The sequence below is a fragment of the Lontra canadensis genome, unplaced genomic scaffold (genome assembly GCF_010015895.1).
Source record: "Lontra canadensis isolate GAN:19392208 unplaced genomic scaffold, GSC_riverotter_1.0 scaffold9, whole genome shotgun sequence".
Classification (NCBI taxonomy): Eukaryota; Metazoa; Chordata; class Mammalia; order Carnivora; family Mustelidae; genus Lontra; species Lontra canadensis.
Genome location: NW_022631003.1, coordinates 24,814,419 through 24,832,194, shown reverse-complemented (window position 1 = coordinate 24,832,194; position 17,776 = coordinate 24,814,419). Strand labels below are relative to the sequence as shown.

Sequence of the window (17,776 nt, the reverse complement as noted above, 5' to 3'; positions counted from 1 at the left end):
AGGGGACAAAAGACAGAGTAAAAAAAATAATTACAATGTATATAATTAACAAAGGACTTCTATCCACAATGTATGAAAAATACTATAAATCAGTAAAAGAATGTCATATAATTTAATAGTAAAAGGGCAAGAGACATAAACTGGCACTTCACCAAAGAGGATATCCAAAGGACCAAACACATGAAAAGGTGTTCCATCACATTAGTAGTTAGGAAAATACAGACTAAAATGCAATGAAATGCTCACTCACCAGAATGGCTAAAATTAGGAAGACTGGCAATACCCGGTACAGACAAGGTTGTGGAAAATGGGAACACTTATTTACCGCAAGCAGGAGCCTATAATGTTTAAGATAACCATATCCTAAGATCCAGAAATTCTGTCCTAGGTGAATCACCAACCCGGGTGCATGAAGAGACATACAAGTAAAAGAAATGTTCATAATAGCATCATTTGTTAATAACCCCAACTTGGAGACATTCCAAATGTCTGTGTAGAGAGGAACCTATTCATTGCAATACCTTCATGTAACAGAATGCTAGATAACAATGAAAATCCACATATCTTAGATGCAGTCTATCCCTGCGTTGCTGGTTTAAACAATCATTTTGTCATCTCCCAGTTCTGGGGTTTGGCTGAGCTCACCCATGGTATTCTGGCTTGAGGTCTCTAATAAACAGTCATTTGGTGATTGGAGCTGGGTCATCCACTCAAAATACTGTGATGTTGATGCTAGCTGCTGTCTGAAACATCAGCTGGGCACCAGCAGGGTGGTGTCCCTTCTACCAAATCTTCTGTAGACTTTTCTGGATACATGTTATACATGTGTGCATGTATACAATTTTAAAAGCTAAAAATTGAAAAGAATGTAGTTCCAGTTCAGTAAAGAGGGCCAGGATCTGGAATAATCGGTTGTTGAGAAAAAAGGTCAATATATATTTGGAAGAATATTCTTATTATATTTGTTATTCTTTTTATTGTTTTTAGGTTCTCACTACCCTCCAAGGCTTAGCTCTAGCTCTTGACAACCTGGCCCTGACTTCCTTGCTGGTTTTAGTCTTCTTTTCACAGATACCTCACAAGAATGCTGACATCTTACTGAATTGTGTTCTTGCACTTTTTCATGGATCTCTGTGATAGAATAATGGCCCTCCAAAGATGTTTGCATTCTAATCCCCAGGACCTGTGAAGATGTACTACCTTACATGGCAAAAGGGGCTTCGCAGATAACATTAAATTAACAATCTTGAAATGGTGAGATTATCCTGGATTATCCAGGTAGGTCCCATGTAAACGCAAGGAGAGTCAGACTAAGAGTCTGAGAAGGAGATGTGATGACAGAAGCAGAGGTCAGAATGTACAATTGCTGGAAAGGCACAAGCCAAGGGATGCAGGAAATCTCTAGAAACTGAAAAAGCAAGGAAATGAATTTTTCCCCCCTATCTCCCGAAAGATCCAGCCTACCAACACCTTGAGTTTTGTCTCTTAAGGCCCATTTTCAGGATTCTGAGTTTCAGCACTGAAAAAAAAATAGACCTGTGTTGTTTTAAACTTCCAAATTTGTCATAATTTATCACAGGAGCAACAGAATCTAACGATATCCCTTCTTCTTCTTTTTTCACTTATGACCTTTCCTATATTGTTTGGTTCTATTTGAAATACTTCCTTAGGCCAACTCTTTTTAAAACCCTATGACCTCACTCATGAGGAATTTAAGAAGTAAGGCAGAGTACCATAGGGGAAGAGAGGAAAAAATGAAACAAGATGAAACCAGAGAGGGAGACAAACCAGAGAGGGAGACAAATCGTAAGAGACTCTTAATCATAGGAAACAAACTGAAGGTTGCTGGGGTGGGGTGGGGGGGAGGGGGGCAGTGTGGAGGGATAGGGTAACTGGGTGATGGACACTGGGGAGGGTACGTGTTGTAATGAGTACTGGGCATTATAAAAGACTGATGAATCACAGACGTGTACCCCTGAAACAAATAATACATTAAAAAAAAATCCTACCTGTTGTTAAAGATTAAGATCATATGCTCTCTTTGAATCCTTTTTACTATCACAGTCATAAATAATTCTTAATCCCCCCAAATCTAGGGCACTTCCTAGCCTTGATAGTCCACTAATCACATATTATTTCATTATTTGAGGTCAAGGTGCTATATATCTTTTTTGCTGTTCCAGTTTTCTGTTCAGGAATTTTATACATTTCTGGCATGCACATTTGTTGAATGAATATGAGTACAATAATGTTATCATTAAGTATATTTATAAAGATTTCTAGTAATAATACATAAAATAGTGGAAATTTTTATAAAAAACATAAAGGTAAATTGTAACATACGTTTGCAACTTCGTATGATCCATTTAATATCTGTTCCATGTAATGATTTAGGTCTCTGAATCTTTTGTGGTCTGAATTTGTAAAAGGTAGGTGCCACCAATGAGGAAACCTGTTTTAAAAAAAAGTTATCTTCATTAGTTTGAAAATTTGCTTCTTAGGTTGTTTATGAATTTATAGCATCAGACTGAAGGGCCAATGAAAATATTTTTTTTATAAATGAAACACATCATTGACCCTGAGGGTTTCATTAACATGGTTGTGGTCACTTGTGCTATTTTAACTTTTATTAATATTAATACTAATTTAATTTAACATATTAATATATATGTTCTTTCTTGCCGTGTTTATAGAAGACCACACATTTTGTCCTTTAAATATATATGGAGGCTTAATAAATATTTTCAGAAATTAATGATTCATAATTTTTGAAAAAGGTCAGATTGTATTGTTTGTTTTGGGTTTGCTAGAGATATTTCTACACTAACTAAATTAAACAATTTACCAAGTGACATATGTTTCCATCTGGTCTTAGTCTTTTGGGGCAAAGTATCACTTTCCTTAAGAGTCTAACTTGCAGAACTCCCTCTGCAGTATCCAATGATTCATCTTGATGGGTTAGATGTGATTAAGACCAATTACTAAGTGGAATGACCTTTTAATGGTTAGCATTCGGTAAAATATTTTGCTGGCTAAATACATCTTTTTTGCAACTACCCAGCAGCTTCCCCTGACTGTGTCTTGCTGCTTGCTGCCTCCTTCACACTTCTGTTTCTTTGGTGTAGGTGTTTTCCTAGGGTAAGGAGCAGGAGGAATAGTGAAAGGCTGTCAGCAAACACAGACGTATGCAGGTATCAATGCAGGCCATTCCATTCACTGCTTCTTGTTAGAAATGTTAAGGAAAACCAAAATAATGTTTGTGGATTTAAATAATTGACATTTTATTTTTAAAAAGTTTTCCTGCAGTTCGAAGGCATAGAGTACTAACATTTTTCATTCACATTTGATTATCACAACGTTGATAAACAATTAACCAAATCAGAAATGCGTTTGATAAACAGATGGATTGGGCAGGTTTTAAATACCAATTTTTATATCTGCAGATGCATTTTCCTTATTGTTAAAAGAAAATGGAGTTCAACATCAGTTCTATTCCTTTGTTTATGTTTTTACAGAGGTATGTACTAAAAGTCTTGTATATAATTAAGCACAAGAGAATTGAGAAATTTAGCCATAGTAATGTCATTCAATTGTTGAAATATTTTTGAGTTGTATGCCACATATAATATAGCAATCATTTTGTGAGAATGATTTTTCATGATCTTTCATCGGACAATGACATCATGTCCTGCCTCTGTTTTGTTCAGGCCAAAGATTAGGAAACTCTTGAGTTGCAAAGAGATTTGATATCTGATTATTACAATAATTCCTTTTTTTCAATATTGGTATTGGACTAATGTTTTGGTTTGCCTTTTATTTCATTCTCAAAGATTTTTTCCTCTCTAGGAATTCTGGATGGTTGGGAGATTCTGGATGGCTGGGAGAAGAGCAATGTTGAAAGCAGAAAGGGAAAGGAAGTCCACCTTTTTTAAGCAGGTTAATTTTAGAGAAGACCATTAATTTTACAGAAGATTTCCATGCCTGTGTATTCTTGGAAGGTACCCAGAGGTATGAACAGTCTTCTTTGAAGACCACTATTATATGCTATGACTAATTTAAATTTTATTCTTTATGACTCTAACTTTCTGATCATACTCTTGAGATCAGGTTTACATAATTCTTGTAGGGTTTCTCTGAGTAAATTCAGGAGTCAGAGGAAATCTTACTTTCATCCTTCATTTATATGCATCAATGGAAGCCTTAGCTCCTTTGGGACTGTCAACATACAAATATTGTCAAGGGCATACAGGAACTATATGCCTCCCACCCCACCACACACATGCACACACATACACATTGCTGGAATGGTTTTAAAATCAATTTAAATACCAGGCAGTAGTTGTTGAGCAACGCATAATCCTAAGGAAAGCTGAAAATTGAGAATAGGCATATGGAGGGAGATTATTAACACTTTTAATGTCTTACAAGTTGTCCTAATATGTAGTACACAGATAAAAGTATAAAACAGAGTAGTTTTTAAAACCAAAAAGGGCAGTAACTTAACAATGACCAACATTTTTTTTTTTTTTTTGACCAACATTTTTTTAAAATCACTAACTAGGGGCACCTGGGTGGCTCAGTGGGTTAAGCCTCTGCCTTCAGCTCAGGTCATGATCCCAGGGTCCTGGGATAGAGCCCTATATCCAGCTCTCTGCTCAGCAGGGAGCCTATTTCCTTTCCTCTCTCTCTTCCTGCCTCTCTGCCTACTTGTGATCTCTGTCAAATAAATAAATAAAGTCTTTTTTAAAAAATACAATAAAATCACTAATTAGTAGATTTTATTTATTTTATTGTATTTATTTTATTATTTAGTAATCGTACAATGGCAGCCACTGATGCTGAAGTTGACATTTGCAGTCAAACTTTGCACTTTTTTTGCTAGCACCTTTTCTGTTATTCTATCAGATGTTTTTTGGTAATTCTTAAAGCTGGTGCTGCTTTTAAGTTTTCATAATAACATGCCTCCCTCTCAGTCTCTTGAACATGCTCTTAATTTGTTCACCTCCTGATGCTTAAAGCATCTGTATTTCAAAATTCCTGTGACATCTGCAAGCACTGTTTTTCATAAACACGAAGTACTTCACTCTTCAGTATTGCACAGTATCTCTCCATCCATTGATAACTTTGCTTAGAGGTATGTTCTAGAAAGGGATTAAATCCTAAAAGCCTGGCAAAAATCCACATGTAAAAAGTATGTCAGGTCAAACCATAAGAGGCTCTTAATCTCAGGAAACAAACTGAGGGTTGCTGGAGGGGAGACTGGGTGGGAGGGATAGGGTGGTTGGGTAATGGACATTGGGGAGGGTCTGTGCTACGGTGAGTGCTGTGAACTGTGTAAGACTGATGACTCACAGAACTGCACCCCTGCAACAACTAATACATTATATGTTAATTAAGAAAAAATATGTTAGGTCAGACATGGACATTCACATTGTTAAAGGACCATTTACTTAACAAAAATCTCAGTAAAAAGACAAAATAACATTTGATTTACCTTAAGTGCCAAGAGAATCTCTGGCAAGTTAAATCTTTTTAAAGTCAAGATACTCCTTTGGTATACACTGAATGAAGTCTATGACCTAAATTTGGTTAGTTCTAAGTGATGAATTTTAGCAGGTTTGTTTGAACAGAAGTAATTTTCAATTATATTCTTAATGTGTTTTTGTTTAGTGTTTTTAAAATTATAATATGAACAAAAGCAATGGTTTCCAAGATTGTCTGACAATGAACATAACAATAAATTAAATTTAGATAATCCAAGTCAAAGTTAATAATTCACAACAAAGTGAGTTGGTATTAGTACATTTTACTTATATACTAACTGATATTAATGAGTTATTTTCTGGTACAGGAAATAAATATAGCAGCACTTTTTACTGTAGTTATTTGTTGAAAGAGTAGATATATCCAATTTAGTTCTGCATTTTCAATTTCAATTTTATTAAAAACAGGCAAATAAAACAATTTTCCTGATAACTGATGAAAAATTAAATCGCTTCTGGATTTTTCTGTCTACAAAATCAATGGCTTGAAGCAAACAGAGAAATTGCAAAACTTGTTCTCTTTTATGAGACAAAGTTTCTTTATTCTGGGAGCAATATAGACTCTGCTGGGATAGGTTCAATGGCATTGGAGTCAGAATGCTGTGTTGCTCACAAATAGAAAACCCCATAACCATAATTTTTCCTCATGTTCAAGGACAAGTACTGCAGGCAAAACACTGGGGAGCATAGTGCCTTACTCTGGGAGAGTCAATGATGCAAACTGCTTCTGAAGTTGGCTGTGAAGTTTTGAAAACTGGTCAAATGATTTTTCCGTCAGGCTTGTTTCATTGTTACTGTGTGTCACCCGGATTAGATACAGCTGCAGAAAATAAACAGACAAAAATCAAAAGGTGGCATTATCAACCTGTGATACACTTTAAAATCTGGTTTCATGTGAGCTAAACAAAGCAAGAACCTTTCTGCAAAAAGCCATCGCAAGAGCTAAGAGATGCAATTTGTAAAGGCAAAATTACTTATAAATACAGTACACAAAAATATCATAATCTTATGTGCTGGGAACAGACTGCCTAATTTCTGCTCTTTTTTTTTTCTTCATGTGGACATTTTAATTAGCTCTTGATTTATAGTCTACCACAGGGCAGGAACTGTTCTCTTTGATGGTTCTCTACTAATAGCTCTGGTTGTTATGATTTCTCCTTAGAACATTCTCTTTTAATGGCACTTCTGCTCAAACTGTCACTGATTTTTCATTTGCATAGTAAAAAAAATTATGATATAAGGAAGGATGTGTAGCATAGTGAAGGGAAGTCTGAGATGAAGTCAAATGATACTTAAGTCAAAATAACAGAGTTGAGACTTACATGACTTGTTTTCTTGCTGAACCCTAAAATTGTTGCTCTCTGAATTGACCTGGTTACATTCAGCATACAGGATTCCTGGGGCAAAGTCGGTGAAGTAGATTTAGCAGGGTTTATGGCTGTCATTTGTGCAAGTGTATGGATCAAGTTATTTAACTTAACAGGGAAGCACTCCAGACTTTCCTTTATTTTCCTAAGGAAATGAAAAAGAAAAGATAGTAACATTTCCCTGAATTGACTCATTTTATTTAAGATTTGTTTTCTTGTGTTTGTTAAAAGTGGAGGAAAACCTCAAGAACCATGTCTGTTTATTCGGAGCCCAACTATTAAACGTTATTTTTAGAAACCCCAAGTCCACATCTTGAATTGTTAGCAGATATAAAAGAAAAGCACGTGATGAAATAGAAAACTAATTGTAATTTTGTATTTTACCTTATTTTAGGCTTTTTTTCTATTTTTAGAAATGACTCATTTAAAATTTAATTTTAGTTTATAATTATTTAAAGTATTTAAATAATTCCAGAAGTTAAAACTATAGAGCAATGTATATTTCAAGAAACGAGCACCTATCCTTGTAATCTCTGTATTATTCCTTCTCTTCCCCATATTTAAATATTTAAAAATATATGGTTTAACTTTTATAGCTTTTTTATTTTATTTTTCTTTGGTTTGGTTTTGATGTGTTTCTGCTTTTTAAAGTCTTTTTTTATTTCTTGTATTTGAGGTTTTCAATTATGTTCTAATGATATAAATGTCTTCATATAATGTTCTTTATCTCCTCTGTACCTTCTTCAGTATCTGATTTGCAGTGTTGTCCTTTTGATCCCAGTTAATATTATAAAGCAAATGGTGTCCTTATTCTGTTCTTCATATGTTCTTCCTTTTCCACTTCCATTTTTTTATAGAGCTATTGTATCTACATTTTATAATATCTGTACTATACATACTACAAAGTCTCTCTTCTAGCATTGAATCTTAAATTTTCTGCCAGGCATTATGTCTGCATCTTTGTCATTTTGACTATATGAAGCTCATTCTCTAGTAAGTTCCTCAGAAATTGCTCAAAGAAATATGTTTCTGAATTTTGGGTGTTGACAATAGTTTATGGACTGATTTGAAAATCATTTTGGCTGGATACATCATCCTTGGCTCATATTTCTCTCTTTTCTTTAAAAAAAGATTTTATTTATTTATTTATTTGGGAGTGAGAGCACAAGTGGCTGGGGGTGGGGACGGTGGGGAGGTGGGATTGGAGGGACAAGCAGACTCCCTGCTGAGCAGGGAGCCTGACATAGGTCTCTGTCCCAGGACCCTGAGATCATGACCTGAGCTGAGGGCAGATGTTTAACTGACTGAAATACCCAGGCAGCCCTTACATTTCCTTTTTTGAGTGCCATTAAAACATCATTTCATTTTCTTTTGGAATAAAGAATTAATATCCCAGGGCGCCTGGGTGGCTCAGTTGGTTAAGCGACTGTCTTCTGCTCAGATCAAGATCCTAGAGTCCCAGGATAACAAATAAACAAAACCTTTAAAAAAAAAAATAAAGAAAGAATTAGTATCCCAAACTGATAACGTACTGAACTTCTTTCTCTTATAAATAATTTGGTCTTTTACCTGGATGCTTGAAAAAAGTTTCTTTTTCTTCAAAGTCCAGTAGGTTTCTAAAATATGTTTCATGTTGGTTATTCTAGGTAATTTTGCCAAATATTCAATGTGTTTTCATGTAATTTCAAGCCTTTTGACTTCAGAAAATGTAATTATGATCCTAGTATTTATTAAAGTACTGAATAAAGGGCCATCTGGGTGGCTCTGTCAGTTAAACATCTGAGTCTTAATTTTGGCTCAGGTCATGATCTCAGGGTCCTAAGGTTAAGCCCTGTGCAGCGTGGAGCCTGCTTGAGATTCTCTTTCTCCCTCTCCCTCTGTCCCCTCCCAACACTGCACTGTTTCTGTCTCTCTAAAATAAGTAAATAAATTTAAAAAAATACTAAATAAATAATTTAATTGTGATACCATTTTAATATATTACTTTGGTTTTCTTTTTCAGGAAATTTCATTATGTATATATATGCTGGCTTTTCATTGCTTTTATTTAAAAGTCCTCCTTTTGTTCCTCTTTTTCTCTGGAGGCATCTGTTATATTGTCATGTTTATTCTGTGTTCCTTCTGGTTTGCTTTTAAAATTGTTTTCTTTTCCCAGAAATGAACCCACAACTATATGGCCAATTAATCTTTGACAAAGCAGGAAAGAATATCCAAAGGGAAAAAGTCTCTTCAATGCATGGTGTTGGGAAGACTGGATAGCAATATGCAAAAGAATGAAACTGGACCACTTTCTTAAACTATACACAAAAATAAACTCAAAATGGATCAAAGGCCTAAATGTGAGAACCTGACACCATAAAAATCCTGGAAAAAAACACAGGCAGTAACTTCTCTGACACTGGCTATAGCAACTTCTTTCTAAATCTGTCTCTTGAGGTGAGGGAAACAAAAGCAAAAATAAACTATTTGGACTTCATCAAAATAAAAATCTTCTACACAGCAAAACAAATAATCAGTAAAAGTATAAGGCAACCTATGAAATGGGAGAAAATATTTGCAAATGACATATCTAATAAAGGGTTAGTATCCAAAGCTGTATAAAGAGCTTATAAAACTCAACACCCAAAACCCAAATAACCCATTTTTAAAATGGACAGAAGACATGAGACATTTTTCAAAGAATGCATACATTTGGCCAATAGACACATGGAAAGATGCTCAACATCACTGATCACTAGGGAAATGCAAACCAAAATTAGAGAGAAATATCACCTCCCATCTGTCAGAATGTCTAAAATCAACAACACAAGGAACAACAGACATTAGGGAGGATGTGGAGAAAGGGGAATCCTCTTGCACTGTTGGTAGGAATGCAAGCTGGTGCAGCCACTGTGGAAAACAGTATGGAGGCTCTTTAAAAAGTTAAAAATAGAACTACCTTATGGCCCAGAAATTACACTACTGGGTATTTACTCAAAGAATACAAAGATACCAACTGAAAATGATACATGCATCTCAGTGTTTATGGCAACATTATCTACAATAACCAAATTATGGAAAGAGCCCAAATGTCCATTGACTGATGGATGTGGTATATACAACAGAGTATTATTCAGCCATTAAAAAAGAATGAAATCTTGTCAATTGCAATGACAGATGGAGCTAGAAACTATTAAGTTAGGAAAAACAAGTCAGTCAGAGAATGATAAATGCCATATGATTTCATTCATATGTAGAATTTAAGAAACAAGCAAAGGGGAAAAGAGAGAGAGAGAGGCATTCCAAGAAACAGTCTTAACTATAGAGAACAATCTGACAGTTACCAGAAGGGAGGTGGATGGGGGGATGGGTTAAATAAGTGATGCGGATTAAGGTGTGCACTTGTGATGGGCACCAGGTATCGTATGGAAGTGTTGATTCACTATAAATTAACTAACATTACACTGTATGACCTGCAACTATTATTAAACGTATTTTACTAACTGGTATTAAATAAAAGCAGAAAAATGAAATTTAAAGAATTCTGTTTTCTTTTATTTTTCTTTCTTTCTTGGGTTCCATCACCTCATTTCTGAGTTTTTCTAATTGTGATATATATTTTTCTTTCATGTCTTTATCGTTGCCTTGATTGCTTTTATCTCAATTTGAAATATAAAGATACAATTTCTTCCTTTGGTGGGAATGTCTTTCTGGCATACTTCATTGTAGGGATTTTGTTTTACATCTTATTTCTTTATTTCTCATTGTAATTTTGTATGACAGTCAAACATGATCCATTTGCTTGGTTATTTTAATATGAAATTTGCACTCCTGAAATTTCAGTAAGGAGTAGAAGGTCTTTGAGGGTCTGAAGCTCCCTTTTCTTTTGTTATAACACAGTGATAAAAAATGTCATTTCATATTTTCTGAGATATGATTCTTTTCCTTCACCCCTCGCCCCCAGTTTTTCCTGGACTTTGGTTTTCCTTTTCTCCTATGATCTTTCTCGTCTTATCTTGGAATATACAACTAGCAGTTTCTCTTTAGTGTAGGACTTTTTCCTGAAAGGAAGCTCCAGTTACCTTTGAAAGCTCATAAAGTGCTCTGACATTTCCAGATCTGCTACAGAAACCCTTGCCCATCCCTGTGAACTGGAATGTATAAAAATGCTTCCCAGTTTTAGCTGCTATTATGAGATTGGTCTGCTCAGCTTTCCAGTGAGTACCTGTGGGGTCTTTGGATCCTGTTCTCAGGTCAGTCAGATGATCTATTGCTTCTTTAGCTTCGTCCCATGACATGCTGATACACAGATCTTGTAACTGAATTGTTTGCCCTACCTGCTTATATTTTAAGGTTCTTGGGAATACTTTCTTGCATAGTTTTGTTGTAGATATTGCCCATAGTTTTTGAGTTTTGTTACCCTATCTGATATGTCTTTTTTACTTGGAAGAGATTCAGGAACATTAAAAAAATTTGACTTGTTATAAAATATAATTCAAGCAACACAGTAAAATATGAAGTAAAATGGGAAAGGTTCCCTTCATCCTTCCTCCAGTACCACTCTCCCCCAGAAATAACCACTAGAAACAATTTGATTTTTTTTTCAATTTGATACATTTTTTTTTTTAGCTTTCTTCTACATTTGTGCAAACAAATAGATAGGGGCATATATATACAGTATCTTTACTCCTACTACATGCCAGGGGCTATTCTAGTATTGGGATATAGCGAAGAATAACAGAAATTTCTCCCTTTATAGAGTTTATATAATGTGAAATTCAGACAATAGTGAAATAAACACTTAAAAATAAAGGACTTGAGAAAGTAATATATGCTATAAAGAACACTAAGCTAGAAATTGTAGAGAGGGAATAAAAGGTAGGTAACAGTGTTGCAATGGGTCATCTCACTGAAAAGAGAGTTGAATGATTGGACACAGACCTTAATTTGTCAAAATTGTAGGCCATGGGGATTTCTGATGGAGGACATTTGAAGCAGAAACAACAGCTAGTCTAGAAACTCAGAGGTGGATGGGTGACTGGTGTTTGGCAGATGGCAAGGAATGGCTGATACAGTGAGGAAAGGAAGAATGGAATTAGACAAAAAGAGTGCCATTTTGTAAGGACTGTGATGTTGTGTGAGATAGAAGTAAAAAAGACAGGAGTCAAAAATCACAATTTAGAGTGTTTTAATCTGCTGTTTTAACTTAGCGATACATTTTGGAAGAAACATTTTAGAGTAAATGGTACATAGTAAGTGGCCCCCAAATATCCGTTGAATGAACAATCTTTCTAATCCAGAACACAGACTTAGACCTGTTTTTGAAATGACCACACAATATCTGAAAGTATAGATGTACACTCATAAATCTAACCGATTTTTTTAGTGCAAAGACTATTCTTTCCTTACGGATTCAATTTTGTCCAATACTAAGCCTCTCTGTATATGCCTAGGCCTGCTTCTGGCCTCTTCATTGTGTTTCACTTGTCATTTGTCCATTTCTGTGTCAACACTACACTTACTCAAAAATTGGAACTTATAATAAGTCTTGAAATCCACAAGCTCTTTTATCTTTTACTTCTTTAGATTTTTTTTTTTTCACTATTTTAGGTCCTCTAATCTCCCAAATATATTCTACTTTTATTATTTTATTTCAATTCAAATTAGTTAACATACAGTGTGGTGTTGGTGTCAGGAGTGGAATTTAGTGATTCATCAATTACATATAACCCCCAGTGCTCATCAAATGCTCCCAACCAATGCCCTCCTTAATGCTCATTCCCCATTTAGCCCATATCGTTACCCAACACCTCTCTAGCAAGTCTGTTTGTTTCCTAAGTGTCTCTTATGGTTTGCCTCCCTCTTTGTTTTTATCTTATTTTATTTTTCCTTCCCTTTCCCTATGGTCATCTGTTTTGTTTCTTAAACTCCACATGATTAAAATCATATATTTGTCTTTCTGACCTATTTTGTTTAACATAATACACTCTAGTTCCATCTACATTGTGCCAAATGGCAAGATTTCATTCTTTTTGAATATATATACATGATATAAACTGTGGGGGCCTGTGTCACTTTGAATTAGCATTTTTGTATCCTTTGGATTAATACTTGGTAGTCCAATTGCTGGGTTATAAGGTTGTTCTATTTTTAACCTTTTAAATTATTTTTTAAAAAATGTGTTTTCTTTTTAAAAAGAGTTTATTTATTTGACAGACAGAGATCACAAGTAGGCAGAGAGGCAGGCGGAGGGGCGGTGGGGGGAAGCAGGCTCCCTGCCAAGCAGAGAGCACAATGCAGGGCTCAATCCCAGGATCCTGGGATCATGGCCCAAGCCGAAGGCAGAAGCTTTAACCCACTGAGCCACCCAGGTGCCCCTTAACTTTTAAAAAAAAAAATCTTATTTTATCTATTTATTTATTTTTAAAGGTCTTATTTGAGAGAGAGAGAGAGAATGAGAGAGAGAGAGAGAAAGCATGAGAGAGGAGAGGTCAGAGGGAGAAGGAGACTCTCCGCCAAGCAGGAAGCCCTTTGTGGGACTCGATTCCGGAACTCCAGGATCATGACCTGAGCTGAAGGCAGCTGCTTAACCAACTGAGCCACCCAGGCACCTGATTTTTAACTTTTTGAGGAACCTCCATACTGTCTTCCAGAGTGGCTGCACCAGTTTGTATTCCCACCAACAGTGCGGGAGGATTCTCTTTTCTCTGCATCCTCACCAACATCTGTTGTTTCCTGCCATTCTGAAGGTGTGAGGTGGTATCTTGTGGTTTTGATTTGTATTTCCCTGATGATGAGTAATACTGAGCACATGCTATCATGTGTTTGTTAGCCATTTGGATGTTTGTTTTGGAAAAGTGTCTATTCATGTTTTCTGCCCATTTCTTAACTGAATTATTTGTTTTTTGGGGTGGTGAGTTTGATAAGGTTTTTATAGATAAGTTCTTTATAGATCTAACCATTTATCTGATATTCATTTGCAAATATATTCTTCCATAGAATCAGCTTATCAAGCTCACCCATACAAAAAATAAATGTGTAGGGTTTTAAGTGGTATTGCATTAAAAGTATAAATCAATTTGGAGAGATTTAACATCTTTACAATATTAAGACATGTACCCAGTAAGTATGGTTGATTTCTTCATCTAGTTAAGTCTTGTTTTACATCTCTCTTTATGAGTTTAGATTTTTTTCCCTGTGAAAGTTTTGCATATCTTTTGTTAGATTTATTCTCCAATTAAAAACATTTATGTCAATGGCAAATTGTAAACGTTATCTTTTCCTAAATTTTAACTAATATTTGATAAAATGTAAGTAGATTTCAAACTCTTACTGATTTTAACAATAATTCCGTATAATCTTTTGAAATTTGTATGGACATAGTTATGCAGTCTGCAAAAATGATAGCATTTTTGTTACCTTTGCATTGCTAAGATCAATGTTAAAGCAAAGGGGTGAGAGCAAGCATTTTTGTTTTGCTCCTGATTACAAAGAAGTTTTCAATGCTTTGCTGTTAAGTATAATGTTCTCTGTTCAGTTTTAGCTAAGGATGTTCCTTTCTGTTTCTGGAGTTTTTGAGAAACAAACTACTATTTTTCTATTATTTAATATAAACTATTACATATATTATATATTATTGTATATAATCTAATATAAACTATTATTTATTTTGAGAAAAAAACTACTATTTTTCTATATCTTTTGAGGTGATGATGTAAAAAGTTTCCCCTTTAATCTTTTTTACTACAGAGTCTTGACTTTTTACCTTGTAACTACTTACTTTACTGCATTCTTTTTATTCCATTTTTTTAATTCTCTAGGATTATTTTATTTGTTGTCTTATTCAAATGGAAAATAACAATATAATGAAACTTAAACATAGGGGTTTACTTATCAATATAAAAGCATTATTATCTTTTTTCCTGACATTAATGGGAATGCTTATAATCTTCCACTTTTAAAAGTATGATGTTTATCTAAGTTTCCTTCTATTTGAGCTAACTAAAATTTTCTAAGAGGAATGGATGTTGAATATAATTAAATACTACTTTTCTGGGTTGGCATTTATCAAAGTTATCATGCAATGCCTTTTTTTTTTTTTAAGATTTTTTATTTATTTGATAGACAGAGATCACAAGTAGGCAGAGAGGCAGGCAGAGAGAGAGGAGGAAGCAGGCTTCTTGCTGAGCAGAGAGCCTGATGTGGGGCTTGATCCCAGGACCCTGGGATCATTACCTTAGCCAAAGGCAGAGGCTTCAACCCACTGAGCCACCCAGGTGCCCCTGCAATGCCTTTTTTAAGACTGATCTGCCATGTCCTCAGTGTTAACAATGTATTTCAATAATGTTTAATAATTTTCTCCTCAATTTTATAAAGCTTCAAACCAATTTATCTTGTTCTGGTATTAGACTCTTTAAAATAAATTCCCAAATTTTCCATTAATATACACCCATTTAAGCCAAAATTGGCTAAGAAAGTTAAAATATGACTCTGATCATTATTCATTTCCACAGTGTTCATGTTTCTAAAGATACTCTTTGACTTTATGAATTTATGGGTTTATTGTTTGGTATAAAACATTAATTTCTTTTCTCATTCATAGTTTAAAGAATGAAGATAATAGTAGCATGAGTACAATGTTAATCATGATTTATGGAGACTCACCCATTCATTCATTCATTTAATGAATATTTACTGAACATATTTCATGTGTTAAAGTGGAAACTCTAGGCTGACAGCATGTACTCACTTCTCGTGAAGATCAGCTGTGAACCCCAAGGCCTAAGTTCCGATGTACTCACCTTCACAAAATCTCAGCTATGTCCATGCCTTACTCTTATATTGTCCAATAGTCAAGGTGAAGGATGAACTTTTATGATAAGCCTATAGTTTAGGGTAGACTTCCACCTAAATCAGTCTCCTATCTCATGGGTGACAGATTTAACAGGTCAGATAAAATAGCGCTGTTAAATATAACCCAGTTTGGGACCGGGGACTGAAAGTAGTAGGTTTCAGGCCTCTGCAAGGATCTGATTTATGCAGATGGTAGTCCTGTGATTTATTTTGTTTAATGGTAGCATCAGCAGGATTATATTTTGGAGTATCCTCATATTACAGGTTCAGAGCAGCAGTTGGAAGGACCCAGATCTTAAATTTCTTAGAGAAAACCTCCAGGTCATTCTGATAAACACTTCTAACTCCCTGCCAGGCACTGTTCTATGTGCTGGAACATAGAGGTAGACAGAAATCAGATTTCTGCCCTCAGGGAGTATATATCTTTTGGCAAAGACTGCACTGAATGCCTTATGTTAATCTTTTCATCCTTATAGGAAAGCAAAGAATTGTTTCAGCAATAGATTTTAAAAAACAAAAACAAAAAAGGTTAATTGAATACCAAAGATGACGTTGAGAGGTAGTAACCGAGAATTTCAGCTCATGTTTATCTGATTCCCAACTCTTTGCTCTCATTGTAGATTATTTATAACAAATAGTCTTTCAACTTTGACTTAGCCAACAAATAGATTTAGCATGCAATTCTTAGGAGGAATAAAGGCACTAAAATAAGTAAAAACAACCCTTAGGAAAACATTTAACAGTATTTTTTATAGTCAGGGAACATAGTCCAAAGGGTTATACAGTAACCACAAAATCTTAAGCCTTAGATGCTATCTTAAAAATGTGTATAAAATTTATTCTGCTTCATAACATATTCACCTTTCCATATGACCTAAATATTTTAAATTGCTTATCATGAGAAACAACTGCTACTAACAGGTTTCCTAGCTATGTGTATGTGTGAATGAGCAATTGAGTTTATCAGTCTTGGAAAACGGTTGAATCCAGGAGGTCTGATCTTCCACATCAGGTTCAACATACAGACAGAGAATAGCAGTGTTTTTTTTTTCTTCCTCAGATTAAATGTTGTAATATTTTTTGAACTCGCATTTATATTAATGTGTGAGTGTAAGAGGCAAAAATTTTTCACTGCTTTGTAAGCCATATCAGAATAACCACTGAGGAGAGGTGGAACGGCAGTTGAGAAAGTTTCTGAGGCAACAGGATGGAAATTTCAAGAGCATTATTTCTATTGCTGAAGTTGTTTATAACATTTTGTGGTTTGACAGAATACCTGGTTTACTAGTCAGTCTCTTTAACAGTCTGAGGGAAGTATTTCTCAAAAGACTTTATCTGTGAAGGAATTTGCATAAGAACATTCTTATTTTACCACTGACTATGTAATTTTATCATATATATACAGAAGAGTTTCAAGTGACTCATACTCCGCATGAACGAATTTCTTCATCTAACCTCCAAACTTCATTTTCGTTGCATTGATTTTGGCATGTGTGATAAACACACTACTTTTTTTTTTTCTTTTTATATTGGAGTTAGTGATGGAGTGTCCAGCTTTGTGAGTCATTTTTACAATTCAGAGGGAACAATGACTTAATATAACTTTGTCACAATTTCTTTTATTCCATGAAGAAAAATAATAGTTCAATGTTGAATTTGAAATCTCTGAAATATCTGCCCAACACTTTCTCATACTTAAGCCTGTAAAGTGTGCTACCAAGATAATTCCTACTTTGTTCTAAGTTTATACTGGAACAATAAATATTCAAACCCATATTTTTTAACCAAAAAACCAATACCATTATGAAGTGAATTCAGTGAATAATCATTGCTGATGCATCCTTGACATGTAATAAAAAAAATTTCCTCTCTGTGCATTTTTATTTTTAAAAATTCAAGATTGTCTGACATGAAAAAGAGATGATGGCCTTGGCTGCACATGTATATACACGTGCAAACACAAAAATTTAAGCTTCATGTTCTAACTTTTTTTTTAATGTTCAGTTAGCCAACATCATGTTCTAACTTGTTAAA

The 17,776-nt window shown here is 34.7% G+C and overlaps 1 protein-coding gene across 1 annotated transcript in view; it reads right to left on the bottom strand.

The window, feature by feature from the left end:
• Positions 1 to 17,776, bottom strand: part of PIK3C2G (phosphatidylinositol-4-phosphate 3-kinase catalytic subunit type 2 gamma) — a 350,852-nt gene that overhangs the window by 61,604 nt on the left and 271,472 nt on the right. Inside the window, exons 27-29 of the mRNA XM_032855093.1 lie at positions 6,866 to 7,055; positions 6,242 to 6,363; positions 2,344 to 2,452 (exon numbers count right to left, since the gene is read on the bottom strand). Of these exons, the coding sequence (XP_032710984.1) occupies positions 2,344 to 2,452; positions 6,242 to 6,363; positions 6,866 to 7,055 (421 nt within the window). The remainder of the gene's footprint in view (positions 1 to 2,343; positions 2,453 to 6,241; positions 6,364 to 6,865; positions 7,056 to 17,776) is intronic.